Here is a 20,968-nt window from a genome sequence, read left to right as displayed (position 1 = left end):
CAAGCAGAGACTAAAGCAACTGAAGTAACCAAGACGAGCCAAGCAGAAACCAAAGCAACTGAAGTAACCAAGACAAGCCAAGCAGAAACCAAAGCAACTGAAGTAACCAAGACAAGCCAAGCAGAAACCAAAGCAACCAAGAAAATTGAAGACTCCGGAAACAGAATAAACATCTAGCACCCCCCCATTTACAAAAAGTATACAAAAAGACAAAAAGTCCAAATCGGCCTATTTCAGAATTTGCGAGCGTATCGAGCCAAAAAATTTGATTTTTTAAGTTTTTTTGGTCAAAAAAGGTCTAAATTTTGGGAAGAAAGTCCACTTTTCACAGAATTGGCTCCCCCTTGGAAAAAAAGTCTAACTTTTTCAAAATCAGCACCCCCCTACAAAAAATCCTGCGTACGGGCCTGGGCCTACTGCCTACGGTATATCAGGCCTACTTGACCCCCTCAGTTAAGTTAAGGCCGTAGGGCAGTCTTGTAACATTGGCTTAGGAAGCCTTTTCAACATTTGCTGAAACTTGTAAAAAAAAATTGATGTGTCACCCTAGGGATGCATGAGGGGGTTTCCCCCCTCAGAGTCAAAAAAGTTTGCAAAATATAGGTCACAAACACCCATTTTCCCTCTATTTTAACTTCACCTTGGATTTTTTTTTTTTTTGGGGGGCTCCGTACAAAAATTTTGGAGGGCATTGACCCCCCAAACCCCCCCAGTTCCTAAGCCTATGTTGTATTAAGATTAGTAGGCCTACAGTTGCACCTTATTCGGTATTTGGTCCGCCATAACTTAAAAATTAATGATTATTTAATAAATTCAATTTAATGAAAATAGAAAATTGTGATAAGCCACCCCTGGTGGGTGAAATATCAAGAATACCGCCCTCGTGCGATTGACATAATTAATCGGGTGACTTCGGAAAATCAAAATATGGTGGTCATGAAGAAGGGAGGTAGATGATTTTATGTTCGCAGAGAAGTAGGTGATAATTCATTATTTAAGTGATTGGTATCTGTATAAATCTAGAATTATGTAGAGGAATATGTTTTTAGTCGTATCATATGTTTTATATTAGTGTGCTGCTTTGTAACTGTTATAGAAACATGGAATTATTTTGCAATAATATCGTAAGACGTAACGTAAGCTTACACATTTTATGCATGTTACGAATGCGTGATTGATTGCAGATTACATTTGATGAATGTCAAGGTTGCTGGTACGTTGTATACAGTAACAGTGTCAATGTATATTGTGTTGGTGTGAAGATTGACAACTTTGCATCAATACCCACTATCATGATAATTTTTAAATTTACTCGAGAACTCTCCTACCTCAAATTATAATCAAATTAGGCAATTCTTGGCCAAACTGGAACATGCGCATGCCGGCATTGCGTCCATGTAGTGTACTAAGCGTGTACGCAGTGTAAGGCGCATGTATACTTTCTTCTGTACCACGCTATATTCGTGTGTGTTTATCGTGGAGCCACTAGCGTTCACAGTATTCCAGTTTGGCCAAGAATTACTTAATTTGATATTAGCTACGCATTCGATCGATCATGAATGAAGTATGTTGTTGCTATCTTTTTTCATTAATTTTTGACATTTTTTGCAACAGATGTTATTTATCTGTTACTGTTGAAATTTGGAAAGCCATATTATAACATTTCTTTAAAAATAGATTAGTATTCATTTTCAATAAAATGTTAGCATTTACTGTCAGATATGTCCCCGTTTAATTTTGAGTCGAACAAGTGAGGTAAAGCAAAGAAAATTGGAATTTACTACTAGCGCCAATGCATGTTACTCCGGCGGTTGTAATACGGTATGATCCTCTTGCATGTGTGTGTTACGCACGCCGTGTACGTAGGGGTGTGTTGACATTGAATACGCGTTCGACTAATATTCTGTCGGTCCGTGTCACGTCACTTCCGGTTGATGATGCGACTCACGGTCGAGTGAAAACAAGTCCCTGATTCGATTTTTGTTGATGATTTCTGTCATTGGTGTTATGTAAATTTCGATCGCAAATAGTCAAGGAATCAAACAACTGTTTCTAAGTCTTCAGAGTGGAAGAAACTTACTTGATTTACCGTTTATATACTGACAAACTTAAAATTAAATTCCATGGTCGAGTGTCGTTTTTTCCGAAATTGAAAGTCACTCCAGCAACATCGCTATGTAGCCTCCTTCACAGCCGGTTTCTGTTGTTCATAACAAACCGTGAGCCACATGCAGTTTGGGCCAGAGACTAGAGATAGCCCGGATGTTGGACCGACAGAATTGCCATCGTAATAATAAAACGCCGGTTCCAGCAGTTTATTCAAAATTTCGGATTTTGACTATAGCACCTGAAGTCTTGATTTTTGCAGAGAATCTTTGTTTACTAAAGTACATTACAATCGTGCAAAAACCTGAATTTAAAAATTTTTTGAGGGCGTTCTCCTCAGCAAGTGTTATAATATGGCTTTAAATAATGAGTCATCGTAGTAGGCCCTTCACAATTGATTTGTAGTTTCCTGTTTCATGGTTGAAAACAAGGGATGCAGCGACTTTTAATTATTAATTATCTATTATTTTCTTTATTTTAAAACAAGTGGTCGCCAGCTACATCAACCCGTTTCGACAAGAGACAAGCATTTAATTATTTTACAACTATGTTTGATTTTATACATAAGTAATGGTAGGCCTATAGTTGGTCACATGTCATGAATTGGTCATCTTTTGTGTAACATAATGTTAAATGATAAAAATATCACCAATTTTGATTCACTTCAACACAATTTTTAATGAATACATTTTAGACCATTATAAGTATATATTTCTGGAAAGCTTATATTACAAGGATGCCAAATCAACAAAGTATAACATCATAATACAGGGTGGGTGAGAAATATACAGGGTGGAAGATCAACAAAATTAGCATCTTTCTTGTCATGGTAAACCCCATATTTTCTTTTTCTGAAAGTTATGTAGCTCAAAATAAATATGGATTCAGAAAGACATTGCATGGGCCCTTCAAACAAATTAGGAAGAAAAACTTTGGTATCTCTTATGTTAAACATACAGGGTGGTCAAAAATTGTAAAATAATTTTAGAATTTGTATGACATTATCAATTAAAACTTTTTTCCTCCATGTCTGGCACTAAAACTAATAGCATAATTGAATTCCTCATCAAATTTCCTTAAAAATATGTGTACTTTTGAATAAGCAGGGTGTCTCAGGCAAGAGATAGGCCATTTAGAAATGTCGGAGCATTACGTGTACACTTTGTACAGTAACATATAGGGAAAACTGTCTTAATTAGCATTTAATTAAGCAATTAATAAGTTACATCTTTTGTTACAGTTGATCTACTATGAGGTAGATCTACAGTCCAGGATTATATATGTGCAATTTGTGGTCCATGCTAGTTGTACTTTTTATGATACAAAGGTTTGAAGTTTGCCATATTTTCACAATTTTGTGTACAATCCTATGGGGCTCACCCGCCCCAGCTCACCCGCCCCGGCCCCTCCATTGACACATGTTACATATTGAAGTATAACTCTCTAAGTAGTTGTTTTTGTATTTGATAAAGAACATAATTATCTACAAAATGACACCAAACTTTCTACAATAGGTATTATACTTTTAGAATAAACCAAGCTTGAAGTGCGAAGAAAGCGTTTTCATGTTACGGCCCCTCCACTTTTGGGTGACCTATTTGTGACATGCGACCTATTTGTGACATGCGACCAGTTATGTTCTTTGTAAATTCATCATTATAGTTGATATGATCAAAGTCAGAAAGTAGCAAATGGGAGTCATTAAAAGTTATTTTAAAGAAAATCCAAAATATTTATAAATAAAATAATTAAATATTTTGCAATTCTCTTATTTGGACGCGGGCGGGAAACAGGAAACTAAGAATCAATTGTAAAGGGCCTTACATGTATGAGATCTTTATTGCCTATTTTGACAATGTTTGAAGAGTTCAACATTTTGTTGGAAGTGCAATTTTATTTTTTAGCAACATATTTGGTACATTTGCCGAATAGGGTGCAACTTGCTAGACTACTTGAGTCCTCGTTTATGGAGTTAGGTTTAGGGTTGGGGTAGGGCAGTCTTGTAATAAGTATAAGAGTACCGTAGTAGTAGTAGCTAGAGTTGCACCCTTTCGGCTATTGTGATCGGCTGTGTTTACTTCTGAACTTCCATTGCATTACACCAGGCTGCGACAAATCGCCTGTCCAATAGCCCGGGGCAATCACATTTTTTGTCGGGCAATTAAAACTCTGAAGAGCTGTGCCCAATCGGGCAAGTCTAAATTTAAACCAATTAAAGCTTGATGATTTAAAATGGAGTATTTTGGGTTAATTTCGGACAACCAATTTTTGGATATTGCCTGCCCGATCGGGCAAGCTAAAAATAAAATTTGTCGCGACCTGCATTACACCGTGTCATGCTTCAGCGAATGCGACTAGATTTCAAATGCAACAGTCTCCATGCCTCAAATGTGAAGCACATCAGTGAGCAAAATTGTGGCTAGACTTCTGGAGCAAACCCTCATGCTGGTCTGCAGGGGTAGCGCTAGAACTAAACACTCCGGTGTCCGCAGGGACCCCCGAACTTGCAGAAAATTAAAAAGTAGGGGGTCCGGAGTAGAGTTTGGCGAGTCCAAGTTGCACAAATGCAGCATAAATAGTATGTCTGCAATAGCGCTAGGTTGAAAAACTGGGGGTCTGCAGGGACCCCTGAACTCGCAGTAAATTTAAAAACAGGGGGTCCAAACTCTTTTGGTGTTGCAGATTGTTAGAAAGATTGTACATCATGTGATCATGACTCATAATAATGCCCGGGTTACAGGCTCCCTCACTATGACTTCTCCGAACAGAAGTATGAGGAACATATATAGGACATGTAGGATAGACCGGTGGAGGACATCAGAAACCAAAATATAAGTACCGTTTTTCCTCGAATAGTCGCCCCCCTCAAATAAACGCCCCCCATCACATTTTTCAACCAAGATGTTTCAAAAATGCCGATATTTCCATGCTATCTTGTGTAGTAAGCTTACCAAGCTGCTCACATGGTCGATAAATGTGGCGAATTAAGCTGATCGTGATCAGGTCCTAGTTTAAATCCTCCAGTCCTCGATACTCACGCACGGCCATGATTAGCCGCCATTCTAACAGTTGCCGTCCTATTCAGTATATTGTTGAGACAATTATTTCTTTTGCCCATAGGCATAGTGCCTTGGCCTCCATACATACATACATGTAGTTGTAATTCTGTGGGTTTTTTATTGCAACGATCAAGAGATTTTTATTCCTGATGCAAAATTTGGTGAAAGTTTGATGCTAATTATAGCATTTTTGGACAGTATGGCATACGATCCTTGATCTAATTTACTTGTTTCTATTCTTTTGCATGTTTAATAATAATATCGCTATCAAAATGAAATGTGTCAATCATGTGTTGAATCTGCAGGAATTAATGGCAGTCGCAATTGATATTGGATTTGGAGTAAGAATATCTGCTTAACCCCATGAGAACTACCTGCCGATTGGCCAAAAAGAAGTTTTCATTATCTATTGGCCCAATCAGCAACATTGTTAGAATAATTTCACCACGCAAAAAAATTGGGGTGAATTATTTGCAAAGCTCCATTCTGATTGGTGATTAAAATGAAGATACATGTATCATGTAATTAACTAATCAGAGGCATGACAGGTAGTGCTCAGGGGGTTAAATACCTTTCTGAAATTGGTGCAATCAGGTGCATTGCATGAAATTGAGCTAGATCCGAGTGGGGTACTTCATTTCTTCATGTGCAGAGGGATAAAAATACCCCAGAAATGTATACTTATTTTTTATTTCTATTCAAAACTACAGTAAATTTACCCAATTTTTGCAAATTTGGCTAAAAAACAACCAAAAAAATGGATTTGGGGAGAAAGTTTACCCATCACCAACCTGTTTTATCAGCAGGGACTGCCTTTTGAGGAGAGCAAGAGCAATCACTCTCTAGTCTCTACTGTTCCGGACTTTAAATATAATATAAGATCTGATTTTTAGCTCTCCTTTATACATGTAGGTGTCCATTTTCCCCGGTGGGGTCACTCCCTGGCATGGGGGGGCGCGTGGGACCGTTACCACAAATTACCCCTTTTCGCAGTCGATTTCAAGGACAAATCATGACATTTTACCCCTTTTTACTCCAAAACAAGAACAAAATGGTACTCTGAAACACCCCTATTTTTCAGATTCCGAGGACACATTTGCAAATTTGACCCTATTTCAACATTTCAAGGACGAGGCTTTTATTTATGAATATTTTTTTTTTCAGTAATTAACAGGGCATCACAGAATTCAAGTAGTACCCCTTGCATATAAATCGGAGATACATAGTGGTGGTTGTTGAAATACAAATATTTCTGTGACACCCTGTATAAATTAATACAGTGCTAACCTGTTTGATGTTCATGACAACTGGATACCCCAGATATTGATCACGGGATGAGTACAAAGTAGGAAACCAAATTTATTCCTGTGATTTATCTGGCCAGCTATCCACAGGATCGGGAGAAAATAATAAGAACCCTTTTTTCAATTTTATGGACAAAAAAAACAAACCCTATTTTTCCAATTTCATGGACAATTTTGTCTGTGGACAAGCCCTAAAAATGACCCCTTTTTCTGTGATTTTGGTAACGATCGTGCGGTCAGTATTGCAAGTTGGGTGACCCCACTGGGCCATTTTCTTCTTACATTCTATTGTAAATGGTCTAAACAGCTCTCCTTGAAGGCTCCAGAAGTTGCTTTCCTGCAAATTCCAATTTAAGACAGTCCCTGTTTTATGAAAATTGCATACCGACAGTACCGGTAATTATTAAACTCATTGCTTCTTGAGGGTTCGCTGGCTTCTTTTTAAATTCTTTGAGTTTCATTTCTGGGTGGTTGTATTTTCTCTGGGTCCTCCTTGGACAGCTTGCTAAATTCTAGCTTGAATCTACTTGTAGGGCATGTGGTATACACGTATGTTGCTGACAGGCATACAATTGGTGTACATTGTATCTATACTTTCAAGAATATTATCAGAATGAGGTATTCACACAATGCATGTTTTGCACAATGTATGTATACGTACACATTAGCAGCACCTACATACATTGTAGTGTACACAAGCTAAACTTGACTTCATATGTATATGACTGAAGATTTCTGATGTTATTTTAACTGGCGACTTTAAAAATTGTTTACATTTCAAAAGTATGGGACATAGAAAACATATTACGGTATTTAAATCTTTTGCAGCGTATGATGAGCACGTAGCATATGATAGCTACATGAAGTACCGTATTAGAATGAGGATGTTTAAGAAATCAGTCAAATCACACCGCTAGCTAGTAAACATGTTTTATGTGTTGAAACACATGACATCACACACTGGTGACAGCCAGGGCTGTCAACTCTCACGCATTGGCCATGAGTATCACGCATTGGGTCACTTTCTCACGGTCTCACGCCAAGGTAGTATAATCTCACGCCTAGGTAGTAAACTTCACGCAAAAAGCTGGAAAATGAGTAAAATCTCACGCATCGTCATGAATAATTTGCTGCTCCTACCCCCCCAGTGTTCAATGAACATGTATCATAGGAATATTCACACCAATCACATACCATGTTGCTCTTTAGTACATGACAGCATATTGAATGCTGCTGTGTCCACTGCATGGTCAAAGACGCGTTCAAAGATGTAGGAAATCGCCAGAAGTAGATTGGTGCAGATATCATCCACTACGATAAATATTGGAGCTGCCTATATCCTCTACCACATGATAGAGGATAGTAAAAACAAAAATTGCTAATTATTGTTTATTCTCATTCAATAAAAAAATATTCTAATTTATTTACTATTTATGTGACCTCATACCTAGCAAAAAGTTCATCATACCTCAGTGAATAAAACTTGTTTACAACTTCAGTTGCGCATACTGTGATCTTGTGTGAGTTGAACACTTAGGCATACATTATATGCGTACAGCATACTACAGGTAAAATATCTAATTCTCGATCATGAGAGCCAACTTGGGTATGCAGTATGCACAGATATTTGCATTGAGCGTATAACTACGCAAAACCACATGCTTACAGAGCAAGCACATCTTTTGAGAATTTATCAATTACAGTCTTAGGTCGCGCGATCATTTGTTGCATGAAAAATGCGCTGACGCAACAGTACAATGAGTACATAGAAGGTGATCAAGAATTAGATATTTTACCTATTGGCATACACGGTACACCTATGGATTTTTATACATGTGCCTTAACGAGCATGTTTGATAACGACATGGCCACTGTTGTCGATCACCTCATAGACCACACCAGAAACCAATGAAATTTATATTTTTTAACGCTTATTTACAGTTATTTATTATTTTTGTCCAGAACAACAGCTTTCAAGCAAATATGCCACCCATTCCAGAGTTACTACCAGAAGGCCAGCCTGTGCAGATTGTCGCGGCAACAGGTGACCATTCCTTTGAGCTAAATGAAGAATTATTAGAGAAGATCTTGCTGGACCAGAAAGTGTGCAACAAGAAGATCTGTATAGTGTCGGTAGCCGGGGCATTCCGTAAAGGGAAGTCCTTCCTTCTGGATTTCTTACTCCGATACTTAAATACACAGGTAAGAATTCTTAGAGAAGATTTTGCTAGACCGGAAAGTCAGCAACGAGAAGATCTGCATAGCGTCAGTAGCTGGGAGGGCGTTTCGTGAAGGGATGTCCTTCCTTCAATATTCCTTACTCCAATACTTTATACATCTAGGTATTAGGGGACATATTAAAAAGTGACTGCTTTTTATGATATACTGCGCCAATAAAGTATCCTTACAGTTGGAAAAATAATCACAATTTCCAAACTGAACAATATTGGGGTAAATTTGTTTTTTTAATACATGCACTATCTAATCCTGCACATTTTGACACCACATTGGATCCAATGTGACTTCAAGAAGCAAAGTTACAAGCATTTGATTAGACGAATGGCCCGTTTTAAAAATGACAAACTGGCCTACTCAAAACTCCACAGACTAGAAATCTGGTTTGAGAGTGGTGAATGGCTAATTTATGCGCTTGGCTTTAATTAAAGCCATATTATAACATTTTCAAACAAAATAGATTAGCATATCTTTGCCATAAAATGTTAGCTTTTACTGTCAGATGTATCCCCTTTTATTTTTGAGCCTAACAACTGCGGCAAAGCAAAGAAAATTGGAATTTACTACCAGCGCACATATGTATGCCAATACGTACCACTCCTTCGGTCATGTTGTGGTACGACCCTTTGTTGTGTATATCACCGTTCCATACGCCGTGTACGTATTCTGTATGTTATGAACATCGTGTATGCGTTCGACTAATAATTCCATCGTAATAATAAAGCGCCCGGTTCCGGCGCTTTATTCAAAATCTCGGATTTTGACAAAACTACAGCACCTAGAGTCTTGATTTTTGCAGGGTATATTGGTTTAATAAAGTGCAATTTAATCGTGTAAAAAAGGAATTTTAAAAATTCAGTGAGGGCGTCTTCCTCAGCAAATGTTATAATATGGCTTTAAAAGAAAACTGAAACAAAAGAACTGACAAATAAAATGAAAGTTATGAAAAGTACAGAGAAGTAAAAACTGAAATAAAAACTGCTTTAAATAACGATTCATTGAAGCAACTGTGTTGTCTCGTTGTTGTGCTTGTTGGAATCTTTTTTGCGCCTTGTATAGGCCAGTTTGTCACTTTTAAAACTGGACCTTCGTCTATTCAATTGCTTATAACTTTACTTCTTGAGGTCACATTGGATTCAATGTGGTATCATAATGTGCAGGACTAGATAGTGCATCTATTAAAAAAACAAATTTACCCTAATATTGTTCAGTTTTGAAATTGTGATTATTTTTCCAACTGTAAGGTACTAAGGATACTTTATTGGCGCAGTATATTTGCAGGGTTGCCAAAAGATTTCAGCCCGAATCGCGGGTCAAATAATCGAAAAGTCGCCCAATTTTTCTCTTAACCATTAGTTTCTATGGGGCAGGAAACTAGCGGAAGTCGCGGGAGCCAATGTTGAAAAGTCGCCCAATTTTTTTCTTAACCATTGGTTTCTATGGGACCGGAAATTGTCAAAAGTCGCGGAAAAAATTCTTCAAAAGTCGCCTAATTGGGCTACCAAATCGCTGGTTTGGCAACCCTGTATATTTGTTGAATGGAAGTGACAAGGAAGGTATTTCACACAAAAATGGAGTAAATTAATTAAGTCCTGGACTGATCCAGATACCATGACAAAAAAAATACGATTTACAGTACTGCATTTGTTGTACAGAATGTTAAAAATGTTATGTGCTAATTTTTACAAGAATCTTTCTTAAAATTGGTTATGCAGATTCTTGTCAAATTTCTAACATGGGGGTGGACTGACTTGGCAAAAATAAAGTATTTTAATTTCTAGAAGGTAATAAAATTTCCTTTTCAATTTCTAACTTTAGTGAGCAAATTGTTTCCCATCCTATATGAAATTTGATCCCCAAATTAGATGTTACTGTATACGCCAATATTTTCGCGGGAATATATTTTCACGGTTTCATGTATCATTGACAATTTCACGGGTTGTTAAATTCGCGGTTGTGGATATCTCCTCAATAGGAGCTTAATTATCATGTTTTCGCAGGGTTTTATTTTCACGGATGCCTCTTGATCAGCGAAATCCGCGAAAATTAAACCACCGCGAAAATTTCAGCGTATACAGTACATAATTTACATTTTTGTGACTTCTTTCCTATTTTTTTTCAAAGCTAATTTAAGCTTCTTCACAAAGCATTTGTATTAAAAAAATTCTTGCAATTTCAAAATGGCGACAGATCTTTGCCAGAACTTTGTCAACCTGGCAATTGATGTGTTTCCCCTTCCTTAGAAGAAATTGTCACCTGGTATTTTTATGCTGTACTTTGGTTTTTAGTTTGTAAGCGCCTTGAGACCCTCTGGGTTAAGGGCGCTATTATTATTGTATGGGGGGATCCAAACTCATCGCCAAAATCATGAGTAATTGACCTGTTGTCGCAGTGTTGATATGTGTTAGGACATGCACACACTATACATGTTCAAAGTTTGTACATGTATTACCCTGCCCACATATACATGTAGAGTATACATTTATATGTGACCCGCTCTGACGCACTCAGCCATTTCAAAGATACGGCAAGTCAAAGTTGGGAAAGGGGTGAAAAACCTTGCAGATTTTGTTTTTCAGTTTTTGTTTACTTTTTAAACCTACCATTGAAAACAAAATATTCTTTAATGTCTAAAGCACCCAAATCTAGCATTTTCTGAGCCAAATCAAGTCCCTTAAACATGTTATTTTACAACTTTAAAGCCATTTTTCTTGCATTTGCCTTTTCTTCATGTGTCGCTTCCCCCCTTCCTGTTGAAAGACCGTAGAATGAGGACCACATGTCCTAGAAACATAATTTTGGTATCAAATGAACGCTGAAGACCTATATAAATGATAATATCAAAAACTCAATTTTCAAAATTAGTGACTTATGTCTGGTTTTGTGGGAGCAGGTCACATATGTGAGTGAATCAAATGGTTGGATGTTAATATGAGAGGCAGTTACACATAAGTGACCATCAACACAGGTTGTCAGTCAGATGTCCTTTGGCAGTGGCATTACTGTACATATGCCACTGCCAAAGGACATAAGTGACCATCAACACAGGTTGTCAGTCAGATGTCCTTTGGCAGTGGCATTACTGTACGTATGCCAAATTAGAATGAATAACATGCCTATTGACAACTTTATATAAAACCAGGATTTTGTGGTTTTCATAATGTGAATCTCAGCAATGCATGCTATGGTAAACAAATTGTATTATACTATGAGGAATGAAAGTGACACCATGTCCTCTCTGCATTTTTTGGAGAAATTTATAATTTGGTATCAAAATAATCCTGAAAACATTGGGAATATTTCCTATGCATTGACCTTGACCTTTGAATTACAATTACAGGTTTTTCAAATTGGTTTTAGTTACTATGTTTGCTATCGGGGGTCACTCCCATTGTGGCCTATACCCTAAACAGGGATTTTATTCCTTGCATCAAATTTCATACCCTAAATTTCATTTCCGCGTATTAGCAATTTTGCTACCCTTTTTTCAAATTTTTCATGTTTTTGACACCCTAAACACGATATACACATTTTTATTATCGCGGATGGGGTACAGGCAGAGCAGGCCACAATGGGAGTGACCCCCCGGGTTTGCTATCAATTCAATAGTTTTGTTTGAGACTACATTGTACATGTCAGGAGTCTATTTCTTCAAAGCCACAAAGTCCTGTCTGTATAACTTGACATTTATTCTCAATTTTTTTAGGAAAATGGAAACAGTGTAAATGAATTTATATGTTTTTTTATAAAAACAAATTTATGGATACAGTGTGTAGGTTGGAGATATATCACTGTCTCAACTCAATTTTGATTTTTGGAAATACATGTAATGTGATTACATAATTTGTGATCAATGTAATATTAAAGCACAGTCATACTGATTATGTAAGGCACATCAATCCCACTGGGATTTTATATAAGGCAAAAAAAAAATAATGCCATGTCTCAAAGCCCATGGCACTTTCTAAAACGAATGCAGAATGAGGTTTTTTTTAAAGATTTTAATTTTTTTTTTTAAAAACAAAAGTTTGAATTATGTCATTTTTGAGTGTTCAAAAGAACACAGCATGAAATTGTGGTTGATTTACACAATTGAAGTATAAATATTATCAATTGTTTTATACCTAAACAATGTGAGTATCGAATCAAGTAACTTTCCTTCCAAATTTGTCTTAGAATTTCATGATTTTACGGCAAAAACTAATAAAAAAATAAATAAAAAAAAGGAAAATGAATTTGCCATTTCAGCTGACATGTACAGGCTAAGAAATAACGAACGCGTGCATGGGCTTTGAGACGTAACAATTTTTTTTAGCCTAATGCTGCTTGAATTGGCTTAAAGGAAATCTGTACCATAAACTAATCAATGGCTAATATACAGTGTGGGCCAAAAACAACTTTACCCAATTTCAGAGGGTGGTTGCTCGAATTATAGAAGAGCTATTCATGATAATGTTACATATTCTAAATGTATATCTTTCTAAGAGTATGTGATGAAGAAATGAAAGCAAAAGGAACTAAATTAACAAAATGGTGCTAGTTTTACGTCCGAGGGTCAAAAATCACTTTGTCCACACGTAATTCAATGGGATTTGTCCGATTGCTAAGAGTAAAGCATACATATGCGTTAGGCATACATGTAATTAGTAAACCCGTTTGGTTTGTCTTTGAAAAGTGATAATTGTTTTACATGCATGAAAGAAATACAATCGATTTTAACCCCCATTTACTTGTCATGTACTCGAACTTCACTCCTGTCATTGACCAACAATTAGCATAAAAATTACACAATTACAAAGGTTTCATCTGGCGCATGTTTTGAATTTTTACTAGGTCTTCGTGCATTTTGAGACTGCGTGGCTTATTTCTAAATAGGTTTGCAAGGTATCAAGATAAGGCAATTCACAACACAAGAGAGGACTTTTATGGCAGAGGTATACTTAAGGGCTGGGGTATGAATGCGTTTGGACAGTATTTATTGTGGGACATTAGAGCACATCAGACATATCGAATTGCATTCTGAATACGAAGAATGTCATTCTGATATCAATAATTTTGATTTTTGAAATTGCAATTTAATACACATTTTATGGCAAATCATTAAAATTGATATTTTGATATTTAACAGTACTTGAAGTAAACTTTATAAATCTGATGATTTATACTTAAAGTGTATGTAGGTGGGATGAAAAGCCGGCGATCAATTGAAAATTTTGACCTTTCGTATTGAAGATATGGATTTTTTTTCCCAAAACACCAAAAAAAAATTAGGTCTTTTTGGGAAAAAAATCCATATCTTCAATGTGAAAGGTCAAAATTTTCAATTGACCGTCGGCTTTTCCTCCCTGCTACATACACTTTAAGAATATGTCATTAGATTTATATAATTTACTTCGAGGACTGTTATATATCAAAAATTTGAAAAATATCAAATTTTTATAATTTGTCATAAAATGTGTATTATATTGTGATTTTCAAAAATGAAAATTATTTGATATCAGAAAGACATGCTTCAGATTCAGAATGCAATTCGATAGGTCTGAGGTGCTCTCATGTCCCACAAAAAATACTGTCGAAACGCAATAAACGCCATTTTAGAGCCCTTAACAGAAAGCTTTTTGGAAGTGCAGCGTCAATTTCGGATTCGTTTCCCAAACGCAAGAGTCCCGCCAAAACCTACCATAAATCTACACAAGAACAACTTTCACAACCTCGATCGGAAGTGCGATGAATAGATGCAAAGCACGGAGCGGACGCCCAAGAACTGACCATAGGCGAGATCCCGGGGATGGGGGATTTATCCCCCAATATTTTGCCAGGGGGATGGTCCATACAATCATCCCCCCAATGTTGACGCCTGATAATGGGTTTCTGACCAAATTAACCTCATATTTGCCCATTTTAGCCCCAAAAGTGCAATTTTCGCAAGCTTCATACAAGATTTAATCTACGCTTAACACCATATTTCATCAGTTTAGCTTCAAAATAGCAAAAATTTTCGCAGCCATCGCATTTATATCATAAACTAATTCTGTCGCCAAAGGGTGCTGGATTGACTATACTTCAAGATTTTTTTCCAACTTCATCCCCCCCCCAATGTCAAAAAGAAATCTACGCCACTGGAACTGACCGTTCAGCGAATATTGCAGCGGTTCAAAGGGAACTTGCAGCTAACCCCAGAGTCAGTTGTCGACGCAATAATTTGCCGGCCGAACATACCACGAACGCAAAAAGTGCAAACTTTCTTGTAGATAACATTTGACAAAACATGACAAAAAATGAGGTCTGAGGTTACAATTGCTTTTGCGCATATTTTAAGAGAATTGTTTTTATATTTTTGCAGCATGAAAGCTGCATATCATGACGAAATATCGTAGCTGTTTGATTTATTTGGCTGTGTTATATAACATTGCTGAACAAATTTGTGCGTATACTGAGTGGTTCTCATACGCTATCGAACTCGGTATTGCAAGTGATGCGACGCGACAGCTAGTAGACCTTCAAGCGTGGACAAAGTTAATTTTGACCTTTGATTTAAAACTAGCGCCACGCTTTTTAATTTAATACATTTTGGATAGTTTTTCACCAAATACTCTTAAGAAGATGTTCTTTACGAATATGGGAAAACAATTTGATGCAGACTTTTCAATTTTGAGATATGAACCTTTTTATTTGGGTAAAGTTGTTTTTGGCCCACCCTGTAGTTATACCCCTAAATTAAACATACCAGACGGTCTATATGAATTTCGGAATATTCCTAACAAAGAAAAAGCACTTTTAATCCTTCGTTACTGCGATTCATGGAAGCCGCCATGATAGCTGCTTCTGCCACAAGCAGTAGCGTAACCTTTCACACAGACCCACGGCGAAAGTGCGATGTTGCTATGGCATTCAGCGACCCCACAGCTTAAATTTGGTTTTTAGTGCTATTTTTACTTTTCGCTCTCAAAAGACATTTTTGGTCATAAATATTACTTAAAATACATTTTTTTATGTTCTTCTGTAGTTTTATGGGTAAAAATTGTCGCGTTTTTTTTTTGAACGAATGTTGAATCTGAACTTTGGTAGTATTCGCTTCGTGTCACCAAAGTTCACGAGCGCGAGTGCTAGTGGCACGGATTTCGCTGGTTTCAATATCGGGTACTGTTACAGCATAATAAAAATACATCGGTATCAATATGGCGCCGCCATGAATTGCAAAATGACCGTTGATCGTCAGAAGGAATTAAGAATTTCTCCTTTATTTGTACGTATATAAGCTTGGGACTTTTACTATTTGTCGTTTTTATTATTACTGCAACTATATAGCCATTGATTAGTTTATGGTACAGATTTCCTTTAAGGAACAAATTATTTTATTATTGGCCCATACCTAGTTACCAGTGTGCAGCCTTCCCCAGCCAAGCTGCAGCTTACTGAGCCACAATGCCGGGATTCCCCAGCAGGGGTAGCACTAGCACAAAGCGCTCCAGAGTCTGCAGGGAACCCCAAACTTGCCGAAAATCTGAAAGCAGGGGATCCGTAGTAGAGTTTGGTGAGTCAGAGTTGCCCAAATGCAGCATTATAAATATAGTATGTCTGCGGTAGCACTAGATAGAAAAGCTGGGGTTCTGCAGGAATCCTTGAACTCGCAGAAAATTTAAAAATAGGGGATCCTAACTGTATTTTGGTGAGTCCGGGACCCCAAAATGCAGCCTAGCACAACCTCTGTTCCCCAGTCAAACTGAGGATAGCTGCACACTGGTATTTAGGTATGGGCCCAAGACAGGAAATATTCATTACCAATGATGAGATTACAGAATTTATGATGTAATATTTTACATCATTCCATCCTGACTAAATGCATTCATGACTATAGTTTATTCGGCTTATAATTGGCAAAAAAAAAACAATCTTGACTCATAACACCTTGTCTTGATACATAATTTAGAATGGCGTGCACGCAGTTGGGTGTGACACTTATTGGACATTGCGTAATGCGTGACTGGAATTGACACGAGTATGCCTAAATGTTTTCATTCCATTTGAAATTCATACTCCCCCTATGGAAGATATCTTCCACAGGGCAGCCCTCGAATTAAGGATCTGAAGGGGCACGGCAACTTTTTTAGGGCAAGTTGATAATTGCCTTGGATTTTCACTGAAAAGGCAAGGCATCACGGCAGTTTGTAATATTTCAAAAGGGCATCACGGCAACTGTTGAAAATTTGAGAAGGGCACCAAGGCAATTTTTCAAAAGCGAATAGATGCATTGCTGTCAGCTGAATTCGACACCAAAGTAAAATTCGACTCTCAACTTTACACTAAAACTAACCTGCTTGCTCAAAAAACCTGCTTAAATAATACAAAGCAATCCAAAATCAACAGTTTAATTTACTTAAATTTTGCGATCCCTAGTTCTGAGCTGCAAAACTGACTCGAAACAGCGATGAAACAGCTGTAACTTTGTAATGATATTGATCAAATTCGCCGGGATAAAAACTATTTCGTCAAAACATATCTAGAGATGGGCTCACATGTACAAGATAAGACGATACCGGAAGGGGGATCGCCATCGGTTTGCAATGGGAAGTCAATGTTTGCTAATCGAGAGATCAATTGATTTGCAAACTTTGCCCAGCGCTTCGGATTTTGTTCACGACATGAGGAAGCTTTACTAGTTACTAACAGCGTTTCTGATTGGTCGATAGTACGTTGAAGGTATTTCTCTGACCAATCGGGATAATGAAGTCAGATTTCTAGCAACCAGATATAAATAATAATGTATAAAAGCCGATGTGATTGGCTGAATATGTAAGCTCCGTAGGGGTAATGAATATTAATTGACAACAAACTATTGTGTATACTGTGATTGATAGCTGGGTTACAATGCTCAAAATAGCGATTGTGTTCAAGATTTTCGATTTAATTTTCCACAATTTTTCGGGGTTTTAACCAGTATTTGTTAATGATTTTATAATGAAGGGGCAAGGCTGGCCGGCTAGGGCACCCACGGCAAATTCATTTAGGGGCACGGCAATTGACTGCCGTCGGTAAAGGACATATTTTGAGGGCATTGCGGCAATGGGGGTGGGCACCCACGGCAATATGCCGTCGGTGCCGTGGGTTAATTCGAGGGCTGCCACAGGGGTAGTGTGGATTTTAAATGGAATATTAGGGGCTGTGCAATAATTATCAGCCCCCGGGGGGTAAAATTTCCGAACGGCTCGCCAAAATCGCTTACCCCCTCTCGCCCGTCAAAATCGCTTGCCCCCCCCCTCTCGGCCCGCCAAAAATTCTTTCCCCCTTGAACATGCCAAATTTTGGGATCCCAAATTGCAAACTTTAAATGGTCTATATGTATGTTGCGAGCGCAGCGAGCAGGAAAATTTGCATATTTAAGCGTTTCCATACCGTTTTCCTAAGCCTTTTTAGAGCATTTTATTAAAAGGCGCCCGTGAATGCGTGCCAAAAATCGCTTGCCCCCTCTCTCGGCCTGTTAAAATTGCTTGCCCCCCCCCCCTTTCGGCTCGCCAAAAATTTCTTGCCCCCCCCCCTCCCCAGGGCTCATAATTATTGCACAGCCTTAGCCCAATATATATGCCATCATGGAACTTGCCCATTGCATACACAGCATTAGTCTGTCTATTGTGATGTGATGTATCGCTGGTCCATGATTGGGGGTGAGGGCGCTATGACATTGAAGTGATCACTGATCAATGCCAAAATTACATGTATTGGTTAATTTTTAAATTATTGTGTGTGCATGTGCATGATTGCAGTGCTCCTTATATTTTTTCATAACAATAAATTGCTCATGTAATCAATCTTTGTTTAAAAAAAGTTAACTGCTTGCAAATTTAAGCATGAAACCAAATACTTATTTTGCAGCATTTATGTAAAATTTTACTCAGAATTGAAACTTACCAACTGGAGTCAGAATGAGAATATCATTTACTCTTAAACTGATAAAATGTGATTCCGTAAATAATGACTAGCTACGTGTAGCTATATTGAGGTCATTAGTATGGTAGACATTTAAGGTCTGTTCCATACTATGCAGCAATTGCTTTGCAGTGTGGTACGTTGCTGATATATCGATTACTTTTTGCCGCAACTCACCGCATTTTGAAGTTAAAATATGTATTTAACTTTATTGCGATACTGCAATGCATTATTTTGCAGTATGATGCAAGCAATTGTGGCGTATTATGAACAGACCTTTAGTCTGTTACTAATTTCCTCAAAGTAGGCTATTCCAGTTGAAATCAATACCCCCCTGAAGGACTGACTGTAATCACAGGGAGTGTGAATTTCAAATGGGGTTACCTGAATGTGTGACTCAATTTGAAATCTACACCCCCTGTGTGGGAGATTTTAAAGATGTCTTCTAAACAGGGGTGTATGGATTTTAACTTGACTTTAAGTTGACTTGCAAAATTTTAAATGGAATGTCCAATTTTTAAGTTGACTTGCAAAATTTTAAATGGAATGTCCAATTTTTAAGTTGACTTGAAAAATTTCAAATGGAATGTCCAATTTTTAAGTTGACTTGCAAAATTTCAAATGAAATGTGCAACTTTAGTTGATTTGCAAAATTTGATTTGTGAGGGCTACTTGACAGTGTGCAAACTGTACATTGTGTTCGCATGGTACGTAACTTGCACATGAAATAATAATAATCCTACTTTTGACATTTGTCTGCTTTATATCGCGAAAGCTGAGTGCAAGAAACCCCTATCTGCAATAGCTGCCAGGTGTCATATTTTAGGTATGTGTACAATATAGAATGTAGAAATTGTCAAATGTCCATAGGGCAGCTATTGCAGATAGGGCTTTCTTGTGCTATATTGGTTGACTCATTCAAGCTTTCATTATTACTTTCATTTTAGTGTTAGTAAGTAGATTTAAGTGCACAAAAAGTGAAGCAACATTTTTAACATTTTTGTGTTAACAATTTCACATTTAAAAAAAAAACGATCACCGATAGAAACATAATGTAAACTTACATTGTACTAGAAAAAGGAATTTTAAGTGTTGCATCTGGCCTTTAGTTTGTCATGTAGCTATATATTTATAAAGTTTCGCAACAAAAAAAGTTATATTTCATTTTTTATTCCGTTTTCAATATTTATTACACTTACTACGAGCAAGTAGGCATTTTTGGAAACATACCATTCTGTGTGCATGATGCAATTAATGCAACATGTGCATTGTGACCATCTTGGGTACACTGAGCAGGGAAGGGAAATATGTATACGGCTATAGCCAAAATAACAAATTCTCGATTATGAGAGGATGTACCTTCTGCATCAGCGTACTTTTCATAGAATAACATGATCGCGTGACCTGCATGACCGAACCTTGACCTTGCCTAGCAACGACCGTGTGATTGGTCAATTCTCAGAAGCTGTGTTTGCGCCGTAAGCGCCGGTCTTTGCATAGTACGCTAGGCGCAAATAACGGTGCGTACCCAAGTTGGCTCTCATGATCGAGAATTTATTATTTTGGCTATAATCAGGAATCTAAAATCGTTTGAAATGTTTATGAAGTACTTACTAAAATCTGCACAAAAAGAAACTCAGCTAGTTATAAACACGACTATAGCTTCATACAGAACTACTAATTGTTTTCACAATATTTCAACATAGAGGGAAGGATGAATTATTTACACGCATTTTGATACCACATTTGTCAAATATTGTTCAATATTAACAACACAGTGTTTTAAAAGAAAAATACCCGAATTTAAAAGTTGCAGTTTACAGCGATCAATGGTTATTATGGTAGCACGTAAAGCCCGCCATTGTCTTCATGCTTACTTCAAAATGAATACAAATAGCTGCAACTTTTAAATTCAGCTATTTTTCTTCCAAAACACTGCTGTATTGTTAATATTGAACAAAATTGACCAATTAGGTATCAAAATGCTGTAATAACCCATCCTTCTTTTTTATGTTGACATAATGTGAAAACAATTATTAGTTCTGAAGCTATAGGTGTGTTTGTAACAGCTGAGGTTCTTTTTGTGCAGACTTTAGTTTCCTTATACCTGCATCCAAGATGGCCGCCATCGTCCTACGCGCAAATCGCAATATTGCGACTTGCGCTGGAAAGGTTATTTTGTGCAATATTCAAGTTGCATTTTAAGGTTTACTTCAAGATTTCAATGCCCAGCTCAATTCAGAAGTGTATAATTTAGCAAAGTTAATTGCAATCTATCACAAATCAGAGAGTTTTGCTTTTTGTGCACAAGAGCTTTATTTTATGTATGTTACTTTTAGT

General features: G+C 37.2%; 1 protein-coding gene across 1 annotated transcript in view; it reads left to right on the top strand.

Moving 5' to 3' along the window:
* The first annotated feature begins 910 nt into the window (after positions 1–910).
* Positions 911–20,968, top strand: part of LOC140138927 (atlastin-2-like) — a 60,689-nt gene continuing 40,631 nt past the window's right edge. Inside the window, exons 1-2 of the mRNA XM_072160709.1 lie at positions 911–975; positions 8,432–8,671. Coding sequence (XP_072016810.1) covers positions 8,453–8,671 — 219 coding nt within the window. The 5' untranslated portion in view covers positions 911–975; positions 8,432–8,452. The remainder of the gene's footprint in view (positions 976–8,431; positions 8,672–20,968) is intronic.

Source organism: Amphiura filiformis, chromosome 18 (genome assembly GCF_039555335.1).
Source record: "Amphiura filiformis chromosome 18, Afil_fr2py, whole genome shotgun sequence".
Lineage (NCBI taxonomy): Eukaryota > Metazoa > Echinodermata > Ophiuroidea > Amphilepidida > Amphiuridae > Amphiura > Amphiura filiformis.
Note: the sequence above shows the minus strand (reverse complement) of the source record. Positions and strands in the feature narration are given on the sequence as shown.